This window comes from Camelus dromedarius, chromosome 12 (genome assembly GCF_036321535.1).
Source record: "Camelus dromedarius isolate mCamDro1 chromosome 12, mCamDro1.pat, whole genome shotgun sequence".
Taxonomy (NCBI): Eukaryota; Metazoa; Chordata; class Mammalia; order Artiodactyla; family Camelidae; genus Camelus; species Camelus dromedarius.
In genome coordinates, this window is record NC_087447.1 from 69,776,079 (window position 1) to 69,799,093 (window position 23,015).

Consider the following 23,015-nt stretch of genomic DNA (forward strand, 5'->3'; position numbering starts at 1 on the left):
AAAATTTAAAAAAAAACTGGTAAAGTAAACTAAGTTTCACTTCTGGTCTCTTCCACGCGGTAACCTCACGTTAATTGTTCCCCGCCCCTTAAATGCACGTTTCTTTTTGCGCCGTCGATCAGCCTCCCACTCTCCCACCCCCATTTCTCCGTCATCCCTGACGTCTGCTTGTCACTTTTTCGCTTATTAAAACTTAGCCCTACCATTTTTATTTCCACAGAGCCCACCTTTCAGATAAAAGACAGTAGGTGATCGCTGACCCAGTAAAGAGGAGTTTGAGGGACGATTCTAAGGGGCCTCCCCTTACAAACATTATTACCCAAAACGTCTGTAATCAATCATTCCACCTCCACGTCAGTGAAAATATTGTTCATAAATAAATGTTGTTGCATGTAAAGGTTATGTAGCAGAAATTCATTTTAGTCAATATGTGTATAAGTTCACATCTGTAAAGTAACTGTGATGGTAGAGGGTTAAAATCTTTAAATTCAGTGACAGTCACTGTGGTTATGGTAAGACTACCTTCAACTTGGCACCCTCATCTGGCCAATCAGAACATCATGTTTCCTTGTGCCATTAATTGGTTCTGAATAGACACATGACCCAAGCCAGGCCAATCAGTGCCAATGACATGAAATTGAACCAACGGGAAGCAAATTTATTTCTTATGTACTTGAACCTGAGAGAAGGGGAGAGAAGTCAAAACTCAGAAGAGATCAGAATCAAGCAGAAAGAAAAAACAAGACATGATTTCTATGATGTGAGTCCTGACTCCATGATATACCCTGGAATTTTCAGATACATGAGCCAATAAATCTCACTATTTTCCCTATGCAGTTAAGTGCTCTGTTACTTAGAACCAAAAGGATGTTATTCTTGAATTCTGTAATTATTCAACCCAATTAAAAATTCATGAGGCCAACAACCAAATCTGAATAAGATCAAGTCTCTAAAAAGAAGTACTTTCTGTAAGTAGAGGGCAGAGAAACACCTTAAAACTCAATTTAGTCAGCAAAATCTAGATTGTCAGAAAGTCTACAGGAAAAATGACTGAGATTCCACAACAAATTATTAAAGAGTGAGAGAAAGAAGGAAATTTTAAATGATATTTAAAAGATGTATCAATTGTTTTTCATATGTGGTTCTTACTTGGATCTTTATTCAAATAATTTAAAAAATATGACATTTATGGGATAATTGGAAATTTGAACACTAGTTAATATTTGATAATATTCTACAATAGGCAAAATTTATGTATAGGACAGCTATCAGTGATGCTTGGCGACTGGGATGGGTTGGTTATGGAAGGGGAAAATAGACAGCAAAGTGGCACAAGGGACTTTTTGGATAATAGTCATATTCTATGTCTAGATTGAAGTGGTGTTATATATACTTGTCAAAACTCATTGAATTGTACAATTAAAATATATGCCTGTTATTGTATGACTATTATTCCTCATTAAAATTGATATAAAAGGTGCCCCCCAAAATCCCTCAAAACAAAACAAAGGACAGTGGCAAAACACCATTAGAAATAATCAAGCTTATTTCTTCAAGAAGTGAGCTACGTATGCTAAATATCCCTTTTTCCAAATAGGACACAGGAAATGGAATAAAAATCTACAGGATACAGTCAAAAACCTCAGAGGACAATGTTCAGGGGATATCCTTACAGGCTGCAGAATCAAGGCCTATTGGGAAGGTGAGAAACCTTCACAATGCCTGTCTAGCAGGATACCAGCATTGTTAAGGACCACGAGCTATTGCACATCTTCTGTTCTTTTCTAAATAGGAATATCTATCATGGTTATCCTGGCCCTTCTTCACTGTTGTTTATTGTGTGAGAGTGGGGAGCAGATAATTGATTCTGAAGTCACCGGTCACTGGACCATAAAGTACCACTTTCAGACCTAAGAAATAAGACCCACGTCACACCTAGAGAGTCTGGGGATTCAGCTGAATGCAGTGACTGTATATGAGCCTACGTGCATCTATAGAATCCTCTGAAAACAAGTACAAGTCTGGGTCTATGTGCGGTATTCACTCATTCAGTCTCTTCTTCAAACAATATTTAGTGACCAGTTAAACCAGGAACTGTGCTGCGGGTTTAGGGATATAAAAGGCAAGCCCGACTCCTGCATTCATGAAGCTTACAGTCAGGAGAAGGAAATAAATGCAGCCTATTTGCATTTAAGAGAACTTCAGGGAAAAATGAATAGGGTCAATAATCTATACTTGTTAGTGATACTAAAGGGAAGCTGATTTCCCTGGAAATCACATAGACCATTTTCTTCATTGCCTTCCCTGATCAGTACCTACTGTCACCACTATACCTCTAGTTTCAGAATGGTGCATTCCATCACCCCAATTACTCTAACAGAAGGGGCATATTTTTTCCAATTTTTTTTAAATTTAAGTATAGTCCGTTTACAATATTGTGTCAATTTCTGGTGTATGGTACATTGCTTCAGTCATATATGAATATACATATATTCATTTTCATATTCTTTTTCACTACAAGCTATTACAAGATATCGAATATAGTATCCTGTGCTATACAGTATAAACTTGTTTATTTATTTTATATATACCAGTCAGTATCTGCAAATCTCAAACTCCCAGTTTATCCCAACCCACCGCTTTGCCCCCTAGTAACCATGTTTGTTTTCTATGTCTGTGAGTCTGTTTCTGTTTTATATATAAGTTCATTTGTCTCTCTCTCTTTTTTTTTTTTTCAGATTCCACATGTGAGTGATACATGGTATTTTTCTTTCTCTAGAAAGGGCATTTGATAGCATTACTGTCTATAAGCAGTATAGAAATGCCTAGTTATGTGGTTTTAATCTTTTCTGCTGTTCACCAACACATGGATAGTACCTTATTTTTCACCAAAAAGGTAGCTAGAGGGGAGGGTATAGCTCAGTGGCAGAGCACATGCTTAGCATGTATGAGGTCCTGGGTTCAATCACTAGTACCTTCATTAAAAAAAAAAAGCACTTAGAATGTAGGGGAAAAAACTATGACAGAGCATTGTGGTTCTTTGTTGTGTAATGGATTTTTAATGAAAGTAACGAGGAGCGGGACAGGTGAACAGGAACTCTTGTGTTCTGGTTTCAGATCCAAAGAAGACACTCAGTGACTTTAGGTAAGACACATAGCTTCCTTTACCTTTTTTCTTATCCTCCTGTTACATAGAAGGATGTAGAAAAAACAACTAAATAATATCCATTTATAGTGACAGAGGACATATATTTATGTCAAATAAGGCAGAAGGCAACAGGACTGAGACTGAGCCATAGCTTTGTTCTATTTGACATCTTGGTTATACATGCATCCCTTAGTTTTTCAGGGTTATCGAATAAAGCCATGAAGAAGGTCTTTTAAAATACTTGTATCTGTATCAAAGCAGCCAAAACAGTGTCCTAAAATGTGTTAATCTACATATTCTGTACATAGTTTATTTTTTCTTAACACCTCTTTAAAACAGGGCAAACAGAAAAGCAAACAACACAGAAATTAAGGGAGTTGTGAGATGTCGCGTGTTACTGTGGCCCCAGGCTTGCACAAATATCCTCCTTTCCATACATTAACATTGTTTTTTTTTTCAAAACAACCTTGTAGGTCAAAATTTTATAAGCTATTTCCATACGTATAAACCCAGAAGTTTATAAGAGAAGTTAAAGCAGGAGTCCCTGTTTTAAGGCTTCAGTAAAGCTCCCGAGAACTCTGAGTGTCTTAGAGAGGCCCAGCCGTGCAGAACTGTGGTACACACGTCATGTGCCTCTTACATCCTACAGCAGTGCCCTAGAGCACGTGAGGACAGCCTGACAGGGGATCTGCTTCACTCTGGGACTCAGGCTGAGGGACAGCCACTACCTGGAACACTGCTTGTCATCATGGCAGAAGGAAAGGAAAGCATGGTGAACCCCACGCTGGCTGTAAAAGGTTCTGCCGTGAAGTGACAATGTATCACTTCTGGTTAAGTCATGCACTTGAGGCTACATCTGAGTGCATCAAGACAGGAATGTATAATTCTCCTGCAGAGATGGGCACCCAAGAAAGGTCAAACCAGCCTCAACAGCGTGAGATTGGAATGAAGTTTTATTCAAGACTGGGGAAGAGTGAATTCTCAGAGCAGTTTTAAGGGGGCAGTAGGGAAAAGCATAAGATTGGTTTCTACTTAGACCTCATTGTGGCAGATTGCATCTTCCAAAGATGGTTGAAATTGTGTCTCTCAACCCACATGTCCTTCTAGAACCTTGCCACCTCCTATCAAGAAATGGAGTCTAGTTAATCATAATTATCGTCATCATCATAAATCAATATTGGTTCGTTAATTGTGAGAAATGTACCATACTAAAATGTTAATAATAGGGGAAATTTAGTGTAGGATGTATGAAACTTTCTTTACTTTGTGGAGATTTTTCTGTAAATCCAGAACTCTTCCAAAATAAAAAGTTTACTTTTTACAAAGCCAAAGTGACCAGAAATAAATATTTTAAAATAGTAGAGTGCAGAAAGAAAGAGAGTAGTAACTTAACAGAGCTGCCTAGATTGGATGCCTTTGGAAAGGTCCAAATTCACAAAATTCTGAATGTGAGATTGTAGAAAACATTGTCTTGCACATCAGGTGGCAAAAAAAAAAAAAAAAAAAAAAGCACTTTCAACTTGAAACCTAACCAGGAGGCCTAAGAATAAGAATAAGTGCTCAGGAGGGAAATCATAGTAAGCTGGACACCTGATGCTCCTTCCAATATGTGAATTTGTACCCCAGTGAAGGAAAGCAGTTCACAAATTCAGAATTACTGGCAGAGGATTCATTGTTTTGATGACTTGCTGCAGAGAAGAACTCTGTTTTTGGATGAGTGGCAGAGGAGACCAGAAGTGAGTGCAGGCAGCTTGTGTTTGGGTATGTTCTTATAAGCATTTTTATAGCCTTAATCAGAGATGGATGTCCTGTTTTTGTCACACTGTATACTTCCCAAACTTGATATTGGAATGTTGCCATAGCGGAAACGATTTCTTAAAATGAGAACCACCATTAGACTGATAGATTTGGTTTTTTCAAACTCTGCAACTTTGGGTAAAATGTTTAATCATGTTGTGACTTAGTTTTGCCATCTGTATAATAAAATAATAATATCTAGACATCACAGCATTGTGTTATTGAAAAGATAAGAAAATAAATGTGACGGTGCTATCAGATGTGCTAAGGGGAACATAATTACCTTAGGATACACTCAACAAAAATCAAGTTCTACTAGTCTAGAAGGGGGATTTATTTAACGTAGTCCGCAGAATCAAAGGGAGGGATTGCAAAGAAAGAGGCATGTAAAAGAGGTGAGTTGCCCTATTTTCTACCTCCACCGAAATTCCAGTAATGGGACTTGCCCTTCCATATAGCTACCACCTTTTTGAATGTCAACCTGTCTTAGTTTCAGGGATCTTTTTAACCATGTTCTCAGCCATTGAAAACAGGGTCGTCTACACAGGGCGGTTTGAATGGGACTCAGCAAATTCTTCGGCTTTGGTTAGGCATCACTTCTTTGTAAAATCCACAGGTGGCGTGTGGGCAGTTCCTGAAGGCCCTCACTACTCAGCACAGAGCAGGTTAGCTCACATGACTGTGTAGCAGAGTCAGCGGAGGCACTGATTCCTAGAAAGGCAAGAAACAATCTGCAAATAGTCTGAGACATCTACATGGCACCCATGCTGCTTTGGTCACTGGCAGTGATGACGTTTTGACGTTTCGTGATGGTGAGTCTGTGCCTCTCCATGTGTTCTTCACAGATCTACTCCCCCTAGTCTCACAGAGACCACCCCCACGTCTGAGCCCTACCCATCTCTCCAGCCCCTCTCCTAGCCAAGATGACCTTCGGTTGTTATGGCATAAACTCTATTCTCTGCTTCTTTCACAGTCTGGACTTTTAATTTACAAGGGCCTTCTTGTCTCTAAAGAAAATAGGGCTCATGAGAATCAAAAGTTTTGGCTTTCAATTGCATTTTTTTTATGATCATGGGATTTCAAGAGCATATTTTTAAAGTAAAAAGATTAAACATGAACAGTTTCCCATTTCTGACTTTACAGTCGTAATTCTCCTTGAGGCAATGTGAATGACACTGAGTATGATGGTCATGAGCAAGAATGTTCAGAAAAGAAGAGCACACAAAATTTTTTTCAAGATTTTCTCTTTCTTTGGACTAAACAACCAGAGAATTCTCGGATATGCTATGAAGCCAGGCTTGTACACACCTTAAAAGCAAATCAAAGTCTAAGTGACCTACAGCTCCAGGTCAGGAATTACTGTGAAAATCTCCTGCGTAAGGCTTTGCTCTTTACCTGCCAATTAGCCAGATTCAAATCACTTAGGAGAGGATTCTGTCATCCCAGGGGATAGTGAAGCCACAAAACGGAAACGGTCTAGATCCCTCAATCATCACTTGGAAGACTGCTTGTCAAATACCACAGTGAACTGTCAAATGAAGGAGAAATAACAATTCTGTTATGTTAAGCCACTGAAATTTTGGAGTTGTTTATTGTAACATTTGCCACACCTTGACTGCATCTGTCAGGACGAGGCTATGTTACAAGAACAATAATACCCAAATCTCAACATCTTATGATAACAACAATTAATTTCTTTTTTATGGTATGCCATCAAGAAGACTATGCTCATCATAGCTAGGCTGATGACAACTCCATCTGGACTTTTGCTTCCATGATCACCACAGCAGTGGGAAAGGACCATGGTAAATCTCACATTGGCTTTGAAGGTTTCTGTACATACATGATTTATCACTTCTACTTACATTTCAAAGATCAGAACAAGTCAAATGGTCATGTCCATCTTTAAAAAGAACAAAGAAATGCAATCCTACTATGTGCCAAGAAAAGGGTGGTAAATTAAAATAATGGCTACCACATGAACACAGATTTTGATGCTTGGAAGGAGGGTGCTACCATACAGAAACTTAAAATATGGTCTACAGAGCAAGTGGGCGGTAGGCAACAAAGAAACAGATTAGCGGGCTGGTTGGCTGGAGAGCCCTAGTGAGCCTCAGTAAAATATTTAGTAAAACTGTCCCCAATGAGAAGGTAGACCATGAACCTAGTGAGACTAAATCTATGGGAAATAGAAGCAGAATGATGACTTGGCTACAGTTATCTGCTTTTAGCAAGATATTACAAGAAAGAGGGGGGCTCAGATGAGAACTGGTTGGTTATTTTTAGAAGAGATACAAGGATACTAAGGAATTCTTGAGATCAGGGTTCTTTCAGGGTTAGAAAAGTTGACTTCTTCTAGGTCCTAAGTAATAAAAGATAAGACTGGGAGAAGTTTTAAGTGACAAAGGCACTGAAAGACCTCTCAGTTGAGAAAACAGTGGCTTAATCTTTTTGCAAAGATCAGATTAAGGTTTTTAAACTTGCCATCCAAACTTACTGTTTCAGATGGCATCAAGATAGCCATCCTTAACTAAGGTTAGAGGGGAGGGCATGTGTATGAGGAAGCAAGAAATAAATCATTCTTGAGAATTATATATATATATAGGAAAGAACTAGAAAGTGGAATTTAGAATATAGAACTAAAAGCAAATACATTAGAAAGCCTAGTAAGTTTAAGGGAATTGTACTGTTAAAGAAACCAGATGCCTGAACTGAAAAAAAAAAAAGATTTTAAGCCTTAAAACAACCATCATGCTCCCAGAGTTTCCCCAGCAGATACCTTATCTTTTCGGTTTATAGGATGCTGGCCCGTGAGGATCCACATTTGAACCTGATGGAAAGGACTGTGCATCACATAGAGATCTGAGATACTTTCCCTTTCTCTGATATAGGACTCCCCAAAATGTGTATTCATTGACTTCACAGCCCAGTTCCTGACAAGAAAGAACACTAGATACATGATAGGAATAACTTCATTAGTCTTGTTGAATATATTTTCTAGTGGTGTAAAATTTCAAATTTCATATTTGTTAGATATCTTTAGGGATTATTAAGGTGCCAAGGCCATGCTTGAAAAATGGGAATTGTTACTTGGCCTTTTTTTTCTTTTAAACATATCCTAAGCTACCCTGCTGAGTAAATTGATGCTGCCGATTTCTGATATTCTATTCTCAGAGCAACAGCCTGTGATGTCAGAGGGTTATTTTATCATAGAATTTATCCAAAAAAGATGTTAGGCTGTGAAAGCAGAAAGCTTTGGTTTAATTGTATGTTATTCAACTATCATTTCATATAAATAAAAATGAAAACAGAAATAGAAAATAGGCAGCTTATGTGAACATTTTCGTTAATAACTACTGCGGTATAAAGCCTTCCTTTCAGCACTTTGCATCAGTGGTTACTTTTTTTTATTTTTTTTCAAATAATATTAAAGGGCATTCAGGTGCAAGTTGAAGCAAGACTGCTTCCTCTTAAGCTAGATCAGGCACACCGTAAAGAAGGCAGCAACAAACTATCTAAAAGAATTATCAGTATCTTTATAGAGGGCAAGATTACCTATTAGTATGTTTTGAAAGGCTTTTATACTAAGAACCTTAGAACAGTAGTTTCACTAGCATCTTACACTGAAAGCCAAATTAAAAGCACTAAATTTATTAAACATGATTATCACATGATTTGGTATAATATGTGCAACAGACCTCATCAACAGCATTCTGTAAAGCAGCTTGCAGACTCACCTGACCACAGAGCCAAGTAGGTTATGTAAATTAGTGAAGTGGCTGGAGTGTGAGACAGTGGGGTGGATGAGTGTGTGCCCAGCAGTCTGGATGGGCTAGGTTAGGGCAGGGCAACAAAGAAGCCCATAGCTCAGTTGTTTAAGACAACAAAATCTGTTTGCGTGCTCACACTACATGTTGGTCAGGGTCAGCTGAGGACCTTGTTCTCTGTGATGAGAACAAATCTACCTAGATTTGACCTATCCATCACATGTCACTATCTTTTTAGATATTGGTTACTCTGTAATTAATAGTAACGTTATTGGTTACTACGGCGGAGGAAAAACAAAGAGCGTAGTTTATTTTACTTAGCCCAAGCAGTGTTTTTTTTTTTTCTTAATCTGAAAGATGTTAGAGGGTATGGTAGTCATTAGAACTGTTCTCAAATATTCTACAGCTCTTTCCTTTTGTGTACAAGGTACAGTTGAACTTGCCTGCCTACCTGCCCACTTGCAGTTAGATAAGACCATGTGTCTTGCTTGGTCAATAAAATGTGAATGGAACTAATGTACATAAACTTGAAGAGCCAGTAAGTGCTTTGCACATGGTTTCTTTTTCTTCATACCAATAAGATATACTGCCAATTAAAACAATTGTGACTATTCAAGAGAACTCATATAAGGTAATTTAAACCAAAGCTGAAGAAGTAGATTTTTTTACTAAAAAAGTTTTAAATTAACTTTGATATTTAATTTTTCATGTGTAATGAAGCACCAGCATTCAAATAAATAGTATTTAACACCTGATAGAAGAGTCAAAATATTTATTTAATCATAGTGTCTAGGACATCATGAGGAAACACAAAAGCATTATCTGCAAGGAACTCCACACTTTGATTTTGTTTTCCTTTAGTATCTGTTTCTGAATTTATTTATTAGTGGAGAGTTAGGAAAATCATCCCCACATTATCACACTTCTGGCCTTTTCCTTCACCTTCTCAACCACACCCAGGATTAGTTGGGGGAATGGAGGTAGACAGCAGTGCAGATAAAAGAATTATCTTCAGTTATAATTAACAGCAATAAACATGAACTCTTTTGCTTTTGTAGCTCCATCCTCTCCTCCTATATCTTCAGTGCAAATGACTACAGAAAGAATTGGCTCCCCGTTAGACTCAGGTGCAATGGTTAGTGACTATTTTCTGACTTAGGAAGAGAATTTGTAGAAATCCTTTTATTACATAGGAACACAAAACTATATAGAGGTAAATACATTTAAGCATTTGAGCTGAACATTAAATGCCATATTAGCATGTGTATTTCATTATACTGGTGATTTCAATCTGTAAATACTGTGGACTAAAGAATGTTTCAGCTTTTGTTAAGTCCAAAGAGGTCCTGAAATTACACTTCTTCATGTACAGCACCTCCCAACACTGTATGATATGGTTCCAACTGTCCTTTAAGAAACTACCACTTGTGGAGTTTTAGTTTAGCAACAAAGAATATTCGCAGTTATCTGTAAAGGCTATAAAGTTCTTCCTGTTTTCTGTTGCTAAAATAGCTGTGTAACACTAGATTTTCTCCCATATATTTCAAGCAAAACAATGTATTGCAAGAGTTGGAATACAGAAGTAGACAAAAGATCTAGTTTGCCTCCTTCTGAGGCATATATTAAAGAGATTTGCAAAAATGTAAAACAATGTCATTCATCTGACCAAATGTATTTTTGTCTTGGGAATTACAATTATTTGCATCAAAATATGTTATTTATGTTAACAAGTCATGGGCTTACTATTTTCAAATAGATGAATAAACAAATATTTTAAAACTGTCTCAGTTTGAATGATTATTACTGTAAATGTTGATAGACATAATGTACAGAAACAAATGTTTTCTGGCGTCTTCAATAATTTTTTTAAGTATAAATAAGTCCTGACACCAAAGGTTTAAGAAATGCAAATATGGGGAAAAAATGAGGAATCCTTGGTTCAGAAGTTTTATCCCCTGTCCTCTGCTCACATTATCTATTTGCATGCCACCTGCTATCCAACTTCTAAACCAGTGCTCCACATTACTGTTTTTTTTTTTAAAACAGCACCCTACTGCTGGTATCAATTACTCTATTCGTTAGTGGGGCCTAAATTACTATAAAAAATAGACCCACACATGTATAACGTAAAATGGCTTAAACACAATAAAGATTACTTCTTGCTAAACAATTGCTGGCTTTACTCCACATTATGATTCAGGAGCCCTGGATCCGACTCTTTCTTGGTTCTGCCATCTCTGTTGCTTTGTAGCTGCGTCCAGCTGGCAAAGGGTAAAGGTGTACTCAATTCTTTAAACCCTTGCCTTGGAAGTGGCACACGTTACTTCTGCTCACATTAGTGAGCATTAGTTAATCGCCATGCCTGGGTGGCAACCACTTCTTAGCTGTGAAAGGGGAGAAATGATTTAAGTGGATAGCAGGGTGTCTACCACTATGACATAGGGCCTAGAGTTTGGTTCAGAATTGTATTTGGGTATGAATCCTGGTTCTGCAACTTACCGTCTCTGAGATTCTTTCCTCTTTATTGATGCTTCATGAGTACAGGGACCTTGTCTGTCTTGTTTTCCTCTCTAGGCCTAATTCTGGATATGAAGCAGTAGACAAGATGCACAAAATCCCTACCCTCATGGGGTTTACGTTTCAACTGGTTTCTATGTTTTTTGACGTCTGGGGTAAAACTGATTGAAAAACACTCAAATTTCATATTCTGTGCAAGTCCAAAGCCTGTTCAAGATTTCTAAAAATTCCTGCTTATGATCTCAGCTGCTTTCTAGACTCATGTTCCTACATATGCTGCCTTTCTGTTCACTTTTATTCACAGTGTCATGGATGCTTAATAGTCATTTCATACATCTCCAGCAAAACAACTCACCCAGACTAAGCATTTGTGAGGAATGGGGATTTTCCTGAAGACTTTCCCCCAAGACTCCGGGAATGGTCATAATGCCCATTGCAGAGCAAGAATCTCTGGATCCACATTAGCCATTTTTCCTGTCAAAGTCCTTTTTGGCTACCCAGTCACCACAGGTCCCTGTTAGGATTTTTTTCCATCCAGTCACCAGCATTCTACCTCACAGACTCCTCTCCCACCTTTTGGATTATTTCATGAGAATCTGAATTCAGTTCCCTTTATAATTTAGAGGTCTTCAGTTCTCACTACTGAATCTTAATCAAGATGCTTAGCAGATAAAAAGAACTTCTTTCTTAATTCTAAAAGTATTAGTTTTAGGAGGAAGTTGTGATTACTGACTGCAAGTTAAAAAAAAATCGGTGTATGTTTATGTTCCCTAGGATAATAGCTCAAATCAGCACTGGGATGCTGACTGATTAGACCAGAAACCCTGTGAGGCCTGGACTCTGTCTCCAGGGCCTAGTTCATTACTTGGCCTATAACAGAATGTGGTAAATATTTTTAGTAGATAGTTATTGAGTTTGTTAAGTGGTTTAGATGGAAAGGAGCACTGGGCAGAGGGAGAGGGAAGGGAAGGGAACAACCTAGAAATGTTTCCTTTCTCTAAATGAGGGCCAGTAAAAGAAGCCAGTTAAAATCAAAACGCTGTAGCTGAAGCTGCCCAAAAGGGGATGGGCGTGCCAGAGCGCAGGGAAGCAGAGTTGTCAATCAATCAATCAGGAAACCAGGATATAAAAACAGGAAAAACAAAAGGCGCCATTTTTCCTCTCTTGGCTTGGCCCGCTCCCAGTTCTCAGGAGTGTACTATCTTTCACTATTTTTTTTTTTTAACTTCACTAATAAAAATCTTGCTTATATCACGCTTTTTGTTTCTCGTCAAAAAAATTTTTTCCCGGTGACTAAGAGCTGAGGTAATTCTTATTTTCCTTTTCTGGGTAACAAATTCACAGTCTCTGATGAATACTGGGATAAATGGCCAGTAGTTTAGTAGTTTGCAGTGATGCTATGAGGTAGAAAATGATAAAGCCTAATTTCATTTCTGTATTTCCTCAGCATTAAGGCGCTTATTATAAAACTAACAAGTATGATTGCTTTTTTTGGTATTTTGCAAACTTGGCACTGTATTCAATTAATGATTATGAGGGAAAATTGGTAGTTATATTTTTCTGAAATTAATAATAGGGTAAGAAATTAACACAGAAAAGAACGGAGGAAGATTAAGGACATAAATTAACGTTGTCGTGAACTCCTATCCTTCATCAGCCTCTGTAAAAGCCGATGTTTAAATAGTAATCTATTAAAATTTCATTTCAACCTCATTTCAACCTAGTATTTCCCTGTTTTACAGATGTGGAACTTGATGCTTGACAGAGAGGTTTGCTAACGAGTGCCTACGAGAGGGAGCAGCAGAACCCCAGCCGTCCCAAATCCAGGTCATACTGCTGCACTCGAAGACTAGATGTATCAGAAGTCAGAAGAAAGCATTAAAGGCAGATTCTGTGACCTGGCACAAACTTGCCCGAATCCCTTGCAATCGATGACCGCGGCGAGCAGCTGAGGAGCTCCGAGCTGGTCGATCGTCTCCGAGAGCTCTGCGTGCGCATGCCCGAGGTGGTAACGCCCACCAGGCGCGCACGCAGCGGCGCTCCGTCCGGCTCCATCGCCATAGCGACTGCCCCTGGCAACGGCGAAGCCCTGCAGGCCCGCTGGCGAGCTCGCGGATTGAGTCCAGCGCAGCTCTCCCCCTCACTCCTCTCCCGGCTGTTTTCGTCCTCCTTCCCTCTTTCCCGCCCTTGCTCCCCTCCCCCTCTCTCCAAAGTCATGGCGGGCGGAACCGGGGACGTTCGGAAGCTTTTCATCTTTACCACCGCCCAGAATTACTTTGGACTGGTGTCGGAATCCTGGGACTGGCCGCGGCTCTACAATTGCCTTGAAATCAACAACTTCTTGGATGACGGGAACCAGATGCTGCTCAGAGTGCAGCGCTCCGACGCCGGCATCTCCCTTTCCAACATGGTACGGCTCCCTGCACCCCTGCCCTGCCCTCGCGTTGCGTCCCGGCCTCCGCCGGGGGGTGTCGGGTCCCTTTCCGCCCTCCTCCTTGGATGCTCCCGGAGAGCCCAGGGCTGTCTCCGCCTGATGAGCTGCGCTGGGCTCGTGCCTCGGAGCGTGGTTTGCAAGCTTGCAACCTCCCTGATCGAGGGTTTCCTGTCCACGCGCCAGAGAACAATTGTATTCTTTTCTTGTTTTTTTTTTTTTTTTTTTTTTTTTTTTTTTTTTTTTAAGACTACAGACAGGTTGTAAGTAAAAAGAAAGCATTTACCTTTAGTTACTTAAACAACTTTTTTCTCCTTCCTTTTAAGGTTCTTTGAGGCAAATTCTGGCGTATCCTTTTTGGATTACGCACTGAACGTAAATTTACTTGAGAGAAAGTAAAGTTAGGAATTCAAATCTTTTACGAAACGATAAGATAGAAAGCTTAATTTTCTTTCTGTTGTACAACATGTGATGTACTGATTTATTGCACTGCTGTCTCCACAGCAGGATTGTTTAATAGTTGTGTTTGCAAGCAGCAGACACACACACTCCTCAGTAATACACAGAAAAAAATTGTCTCGCACATTAAAGGGGCTTAGTAAATGGATGAAAGTTAACAAACCATGGACGTATTTTTCAACCTCTTTTCTGTTCACCCTTATCCCTAGGTTTAACAGTACTTGATACAGAGCAGGCATTGAATGCATTTTTGTAGGGTGATTGAATCATTCGCCCCATTAAGAATCTTTAGTCTTAGATTTCATTCAATACTATTCAATAAACTTATTTTGAACTATGTATATGCAAGGCACTTTGCTAGGTTTAATGGGTTTATGAAGATATAAAAAAGACGGATAATCATAGCTAACATTTATTTTCCCTTTACACTTAGGCACTGTTCAAAGCACTCTGTTTTGGATTATTCAAAATTCACAACATTATAAGATAGAAACTATTTTTGTTTCCATTTTATGGCTGAGTAGGAAGGTAAGACACAAAGGTTACACCCTAAGTGCTAACTACATCACTTCTCTAATAGGTATTATAACTCAGAATTGGACCCTCTGCTTCTGCCTTCTAGAGCCTCACTCCAGTGGCATAGGATGACATGTTCTCGACAGATCATAAAATCAGGGCACACTTGTAAATGCCATTGAAAGTTTAGATAGCGTGTAATGGGAAAACAAGACGAGGAGGGGTTTGGATTTATGAAAACGTCTCTTCGGTTGGGTGATGAAAATTGAAACTAACTTTTTAAAGTTAGTAGTTAAGTAGAACTCAACAATATATTTTATTTTTAGTCAGTACATCACACTACAGATTTTTAGCCATATTGTTACTGAGTCGAAACTCATTCTACTCACAGCACAATAGGCCAATAAATGGGGAGATGAGGTGCTGGGGCAAGGAAGAGCGACTTTATTCCGAAAGCCGGCAGACTGAGAAGATGGCAGGCTAACATCTTGGAGAACCGTCTTATTCAAGTCAGGATTCAGGCTCCCTTTATACTAAACAGGGGAGGAGGTGTGGCTGGTTGTTGCAAACTTCTTGGTATAGGAATTCTTTGTTCTTGTGGCTGTCCACATGGGCCAGATCTCTGTAAACCTCCAACAAAACAAATATTTTTTTCCTGCAACTTGTTATCTCTATTTAAGTGCAAAAGTGTTAATACCCTTAAAGGTCAGAGCCTTGAGAATAGGCTCTCCTGTATATTTCAGGCTAAAGGCAACATTATTTTACAAAAGGTGCAGAGCCAGCAAGACTAAGCATAGAAAACGGCACAGGGTTAAAGCCAAAGGAACGATCTAGTATGGAGTCAGATTTGTTCTTTTCTGTTACAGTACTTCAGAACGTTTTGTTATATCTTAAATTGTACTTTAGCTGTCAGAGTCGGCATGATTTAACAGATTAAGAAATAATAATTCAGTATCTGCTCTGGGTCCGGCATTGTCCTGGGTGCTGGGAATAAAGCCATCAACACTTCAAGAGTTTGTCTTCAAGGAGTAACATTCCAGTGGACAAAGACAGACTAAACACATGCCAAGGGATATGTAATGTAATTTTGGGTATTGATAAGTGCTATTAATAAAAATAGAATAATGTTAAAGTAGTGGTGATGGTAGGGTGGGGAACTGCATTAAAATAAAGAGGGAGAGAATAGCTGTCTGGATTAGTGACCTTTGAAAGGAGATGTGAATTGAAGGATGAGTTACAGGCAGATACAGGGAAAGAGTTTTCTAAGCAAAAGAAATGGTAAGTACAAAGGCCTTGAGCTGGGTCTTAACCTTGGTTTCCAGGGGCAGGAAAAAAATCAAGTCGTTGCTGAAGTTTAATGAGTGACCAAATAGTGTGAAAAATTAAGGCGAGGGCTGAGCATTTAGGACCTTGTACACCATTTAGTTTGCAGTAGGAAGTTGGTAATCTTAAGCAAGAGAGAGATGTAATCTGGTTTATGCTTTAGGATAGAAGTTGGCAATTTTTCTCTGTAATGGGCTAGATAATAAATATTTTAGGCTTTGCAGGCCATAAGGTTTCTGTTACAACTCCGGCTCTGCCATCGCAATGAGAAAGCAGCCATAAACAATATGTCAATAGATGAGTGTGGCTGCATTCTAACTAAACTTTACTTACACGGATATTTAAATTTCATATCATGAAATATTTTGATTTTTCAAAAAAATCTAGAAACAGTTTTTAGCTTGGGGACTGTGCAAAAAACAGGCAGAAGGTTGCAGTATGCTGGAACCTGATGGATTCCAGTAGGTGATAGAAGTATTTTGCAACCTCGGAAGAGAACAACTTCACACCTTGAATTAATAGTTAATAGCTAAGGGGAAGTAGTAGTTGCTAATGAAAGAGAAGCTGGGAGGGAGGTGGCAAGGAGTGCTGACTCTCCCTTTTCCTTTTCTCAGGGAGTAATGAGCAGCTGTAGCCACCTCATCCTTTGCTTTAACTCTTGACTTTGGTGAGGGCAGGGTTCAGTGTCCTGACCCCAGGGAGCCTTGGCCGGTGACTACAGTTGCTGTTTTCAAAGTATGGTATTACAATAGTATTTTCTGAATTTTCTTTCTTCAGGTAGGTGGGAGGAGGAAAGTTACAAGGACATGTACTGTTTAATTACTAGAGAGTGAATTTTTCAAATTTGCTTCTCTGCAGCTTTTTATTCTGACTTGCTTGTAACTGGGATAAAATGATCATACTAGCAATAGAACTCCAACGTGTGAAAATGAGTTTGAGAAAAGCAGCAACACCGAGTAAATGCCAGTTCCTTCCTAGTGGCTAAAAAAATACAACAATTAGGATACAAGTAAAGTAGTGTGAAAGCTCACTCATCTGTTGGGTGTTTTTCATGCACAGCAGTAAACTTGTTTGAAAGCTTTTTACTGAGTAGACTTCTCTTCCTGGAGAAAAGATGAGAACAGTTGTGCAAATGTGTACATAATTCAGAAACTTATTTTGGGCAGTATACTTTTCAGCTAATGAACTAGTTACTATGAACTGACCTACTTTAAACATGGGTGCTTTAATGAATTCCAATTTAGCTCATCTAGTTCTAATTTTAAACAATCTAGTTACATGACAGTTTACTAAAAACATAGTTTGATGCTCAGATACTTTATAGAAAAATTTTTGGTTCAGGTAAAGGTGCTTTTAGGATATAGATAGGATATAGGATATAGTTTCGGTAGTTTTGAATTGATACAGAAGTTAGTTTCAGGTAAGAGGGTAATTAACATTTCTTGTTACAAACTTTCTGGTGTAGAGTGGAGAAGTCTGCTACTCATCGGTGTGTATCTGGGGCACGAAGCTTTGATCTGTTACATCACTGCATGTGGCTGGAGAGGAGTCATTAGCACTGTATGTCAACAATACTTATATAGTGCTTTCCACTTATAAGTCACTTACCAAAGTAGTTTTATGACACACTCGCATAGAGGTGGCGATACAGTTTTAAAACCTACATATTCTTAAGGAGCAGAGACAGACTGACTATGATACTATAATAAAATATAATCTTCCCCAAGGGGTAAAATTACAGTGATACAACATTTGAGGGAAACATTTTCAAATATTAACCTTTATGAAAATAACATTAAAAATCATTTGTTTATCACTTTAGATTGATTTTGAGGACACAAAAGATAAAGTGCTGGTGTTTTTCAAGCTGCGACCTGAAGTAATTACTGATGAGAATCTACATAATAGCATTCTTGTTTCATCTATGTTAGAATCACCTATAAATTCCCTTTACCAAGCAGTACGGCAAATATTTGCACCAATGTTGTTAAAGGTGAGTAAATTAAAGTGGCTTGTGTGGTGGTTTTTTTAACCTAAATATTTAGTTAAATGTTTCCACATATGCAAGCATGGTTATTATTTTATTTATTGCTAATATCATTCATATTTTAGTTTTAAAATTAAAATACCTCTTTTTGATTTTTAAAACTTTTATTGTAATCTTTGTTGACAAATAGCGAAATTAGAGAAAGATATAAAATGCAGTCCACATCAGCTATTACATTGCCTTAGTAAATGATGTTTATAAAGTTTTAACTGTTGGAAGGACTTTTTTCCTTCCCTTATGAGATGGAGGTAGTGTCAGGCTTTGGGTTAAGGTATATTTGGACTTAGTTCTTTTGACAACGTTTTAGGAAGCCAGTTTGGCAGAATTTTGATCATTGTATGCTCTTGTCTGTTTTTATTTAGGATCAGGAATGGAGCAGAAACTTTGATCCCAAACTTCAGAATCTTTTGAGTGAACTAGAAGCTGGATTGGGTATAGTTCTACGAAGATCAGACACTAGCTTATCAAAGTTGAAATTTAAGGAAGATGACACACGAGGTATTTAACCACAGCTTAATCAAAGTAGAAACAATCGCCTTTTTAGGACAGTATTAAAATTAATATATTTCTTCAAAGATTTCTTTCCACATTTTGGGTTGTCTGAGCTTGAGCAGCTTTTGAATGAATAGATTTATATATGGATTTGGAAAAGAGGAAAATGTAATCTTTAATGATGTGCAGTTCATGGAAACAGAAAATATAGTTGATTCCATTATTTGCAGTAGTTATGGTTCTATGAAGTCACTGTGAACTCTGAATTCATGAGTAGTGAACCGTTGCTCCTAGGGTCATGAGCCTCTGTTCATACCATTGTTATCAACTGCTCAATACATAACCTTGTTTTATGTGTGTTTTGGTTTAGACACCTTATTTAATATATAGTTGATTAATTAACATTGACTTCATGGGCAATTTACTATAACTCATGCCTGAATGATGCTTTTCCAACACAAGTCTTTTCTCTGTAAGGCACATCAAAGTATTGTGCTTAGAAACACTAGACAGCACTTCAGAACCGTGCTTGGGGGCCATTAAACAGCAGTATCACCAACAAAAACACAGAGATGTCAGAAACATGGCAATTAATAGGCTACAAAAAAGGCATTTATTTACAGTTGGAGATCGGAAACCAGAAAGCAGTGTTGCTTTGTTCACCCTTAGCCAGGAATCTGTGTGTTGGGAAACTTAATATTTTTACAGCTCTGTGCATGTCTGCAAATGACCATGAAAGCACTGTAAGTATTGATTTTGGATACAGATAAATGTTAGCAAGTGACTTCATAAATCCAGAATCCACAAGTCATGAAGATTGGCCCTAACTGCATATTTTCAAAGATAATAAGCCAGTGACTTTTATTTTAAAATGTGTTTTATCTGAAGCTAATTATAACTTTGTGGCTATAGATAAATTATTCCATATGAAAAATTAATATGAAATGCATGACATATACACGTTATTACTTTAAAATATTAGGTACAGTTTTATACTTTGTTTGAATAGTAAAACAGGTGTTTTTGAATCCCATAAAACCAGAAATAGTGAATTTATTTCCAGTGTGTGATTAAGCAACTAGAGATTGTCCGTTTCATTGGGAAATTTAAAAGCAAATTTTGAAAGTAAAACTATTTTAATTTGCTTATTTTTTCTTTTAGTTTCATTGAGACATACTTGACACATAGCACTATATAAGATTAAGCTGTATAGCATAATGATGTGGCTTAAATACATCAAGAGATGATTATCACAGTAAGTTTAGTGAACATCCATCCTCTCATAAGGATACAAAATTAAATAGAAAAAAATTTTTTTCTTATGATGAGAACTTAGGATTTACTTTCTTAACAACTTTCATATACAACATACAGCAGTATTATTTATATTTATCACGGTGTACATTATATCCCTAGTACTTATTTATCTTTTGGAAGTTTGTACCTTTTTACCACCTTCATTCAATTCCCCCTTCTCCCATCCCCTGCCACTGGTAACTGTAAATATGCTCTTTTCTGTGAGTTTGTTTTGTTTGTTTTTGAAGTACAATTGATTTACAACACTATATTAGTTTCTCTTATACAACATAGTGATTTGGTATTTCTATACATTTCAAAGTGATCACCATGGTGAGTCTAGTCACAATATGTCACCAAAGATACAGCATAGTTCTTGACTGTAGTCCCCACAGTGTGCATTTCATACCTGCGACTCATTTATTTTGTATTTGGCAGTTGCACCTCTTAATCGCCTTCATCTGTTTCTGTCCTCTCTCCTCCCCCTCCCCTCTGGTAACCACCTGTTTGTCCTCTGTAACTCTGCTTTTGTTGTGTTATGGTTGTTCGTTTATTTTGTTTCTTAGAATCTACATATAAATAAAATCATACAGTATTTGTCTTTCTCTGCCTGACTTACTTCACTTAGCATATGGCCCTCTAGGTCCATCCATGTTGTCACAACAACCTGGCAAGATTTCATTCTTTTTTATGTCTGAGTAGTAGTCCATTGTGTGTATATAACACAGCTTCCTTATCCATTCATCTACTGATGGGCATTAAGGTCACTTCCATATCTTGACTTTTGTACATAATTCTGCAGTGAACATAGGAGTGCATATATCTTTTCTAATTTTTTAATTTGTTTTCTTTGGATAAATACCCAGGAATGGAATTGTTGGATCATATGGTAGTTCTAGTTTTAATTTTTTGAGGAGTCTCCGTACTGTTTTCCATTGTGGCTGCTCCAGTTTATGTTCCCACCAACAGTGTATGAGGGTTCACTTTCTCCACATTCTCACCAACACTTGTTATTTGTTGTCTTTTTGATAATTGTCATTCTAACAGGTGTGAGGTGATACCTCATTTTGGTTCTGATTTGCATTTCCTGATAATTAGTGATGTTAAGTGATGTTTTTTCATGTGTCTGTTGGCCATCTGTATGTCTTCTTTGGGAAAATGTCTATTAAGACCTTTTGCCTATTTTTTAACTGGGTTGTTTGTTTTTTGACATTAAGTTGAAGTTCTATGTGTTCTTCGTATATTACAGATATTAACACCTTATAAGATGTATTATTTTTTAACTGGGTTGTTTGTTTTTTGACATTAAGTTGAAGTTCTATGTGTTCTTCGTATATTACAGATATTAACACCTTATAAGATGTATTGTTTGCAAATATCTTCTCCCATTCAGTAGGTGACCTTTTAGTTTTTTGACAATCTCCTTTTCTGTGCAAAAGCTTTTTAGTTTTATATAGTCCTATTTGTTTATTTTTGCTTTTGTTTCCCTTGCCTGAGAAGATAGGTCTGAGAGAGTGTACTGCCTATGTTTTCATCTAGAAGTTACGGTTTCAGGTCTTAAACATTTAAGTCTTCAGTCCATTTTGAATTTCTTTTTGTGTATGATATGAGAGAAAAGTCTAGTTTCTTTTGCACGTAGCTGTCCAGTTTTTCCAACACCATTTATTGAAGAGGCTGTTTTTTCCTCACTGTATATTCTTGCCTCCTATGTTATAGATTAATTGCCCATATAAGTATGAGTTCCTTTCTTGACTCTCTATTCTTTCCATTGATCTGTGTCTGTATATTTGCCAGTACCATACTGTTTTGATGACTGTAGCTTTGTAGTATAGTTTGAAATCACGACACATGATACTTCCAGCTTTGTTCTTTCTCAAGGTTCTTTTGGCTTTTAAGGGTCTTTTGTGTTTTCAGACAACTTTCATTTGTTCCAGTTCTGTGGAAAATGCTATTGGTAGTTTGATAGCGATGGCATTGAATCTGTAGATTGCCTTGGAGAGTATGATCATTTTAACAATATTGATTGTTCCAATCCATGAACATGGTGTACCTTTCTGTTTGTTTCTGTCATCTTCAATTTCTTTCATCAGTGTCTTAAACTTTTCTGAGTACAGATCTCTTACCCTCTTAGGTAGGTTTATTCCTATATGTTTTGTTTTATTTTTTTGAAATGATTATAAGTGGGGTTGTTTTCTTAATTTCTTTCTGATAGTCTGTTGTTAGGGTATAGAAATACAACAGATTACTATATAGAAATTTTGTATCTTGAAATCTTATCTAATTGTTGAGCTCTAGTAGTCTTTGTGGAGTCTTGAGTATTTTCTGTATAGTGTCATGTCATCTGCAGTGACAGTGACAGTTTCACTTTTTCACTTTGGATCCCTTTTCTTTTTCTTACGTGATTGCTGTGACTAGGGCTTCCAATATTGTTGAATAAAAGTGATGAGTGGGCAGCCTTGTCTTGTTCCTGATCTTAGAGGAAGTGCTTTCAGCTTTTCACTGTTGGGGATTATGTTAGCTGTGGATTTACCATATGTGTGCTTGATTTTGTTGAGGTATGGTTCCTCGATACCCACTTTGTTGTTGAGACTTTTCCAACATAAATGGATACTGACTTTTGTCAAAAGTTTGTATCTATTGAGATGCCCATGTGATTTTTAATAATGTGGTATATTACATTGATCTGTGGATATTAAATCATCCTTGTATCCCTGGGATAAATCCCACTTGATGATATGTGACCCTTTTAATGTATTCTTGAATTTGGTTTTCTAATACTCTGTTGAATTTTGCATCTATGGTCATCAGTGATACTGGCCTGAAATTTTCTTCTTTTGTGACACCTGTGGTTTGGTTTCAGGGAGATACTGGCCTCAGAAAGTAAGTATGGAACCATACTTTCCTTTGCACTTTTTTAGAATAGTTTGAGGAGGGATAGGTGTTAACTCTAAATGTTTGGTTGTCTTCACCTGTGAAGCCATCTAGTCCTGGACTTTTGTTTCTTAGGAGTTGTTTTTTGACTGATTCAGTTTCATTACTGGTAATTGGTCTGTTCGTATTTTCTATTTCTTCCTGGTTCAGTCTTGGGAGGTTGCACATTTCTAGGAATTTGTCCATTTCTTTTAGTTGTCCATTTTATTGTCATGTAGTTGTTCATAGTAGTCTCTTATTACCCTTTGATTTTCTGTGGTGGTGGAAGTAACTTCTTTTTCATTTCTGAAT

General features: G+C 37.6%; 1 protein-coding gene across 5 annotated transcripts in view; it reads left to right on the plus strand.

Annotated features, from left to right (window-relative positions):
• Positions 1 to 13,269: 13,269 nt before the first annotated feature.
• Positions 13,270 to 23,015, plus strand: part of DYNC2H1 (dynein cytoplasmic 2 heavy chain 1) — a 264,211-nt gene continuing 254,465 nt past the window's right edge. For 4 of the 5 annotated variants that reach the window (XM_031460654.2, XM_064492852.1, XM_031460655.2 and 1 more), the window contains exons 1-3: positions 13,271 to 13,639; positions 17,781 to 17,951; positions 18,368 to 18,503. In XM_031460654.2, the coding sequence (XP_031316514.2) occupies positions 13,445 to 13,639; positions 17,781 to 17,951; positions 18,368 to 18,503 (502 nt within the window). In that variant the 5' untranslated portion in view covers positions 13,271 to 13,444. Of the gene's footprint in view, positions 13,640 to 17,780; positions 17,952 to 18,367; positions 18,504 to 23,015 lie in introns of all 5 variants that reach the window. The other variant, XM_031460657.2, reaches the window with a different exon arrangement.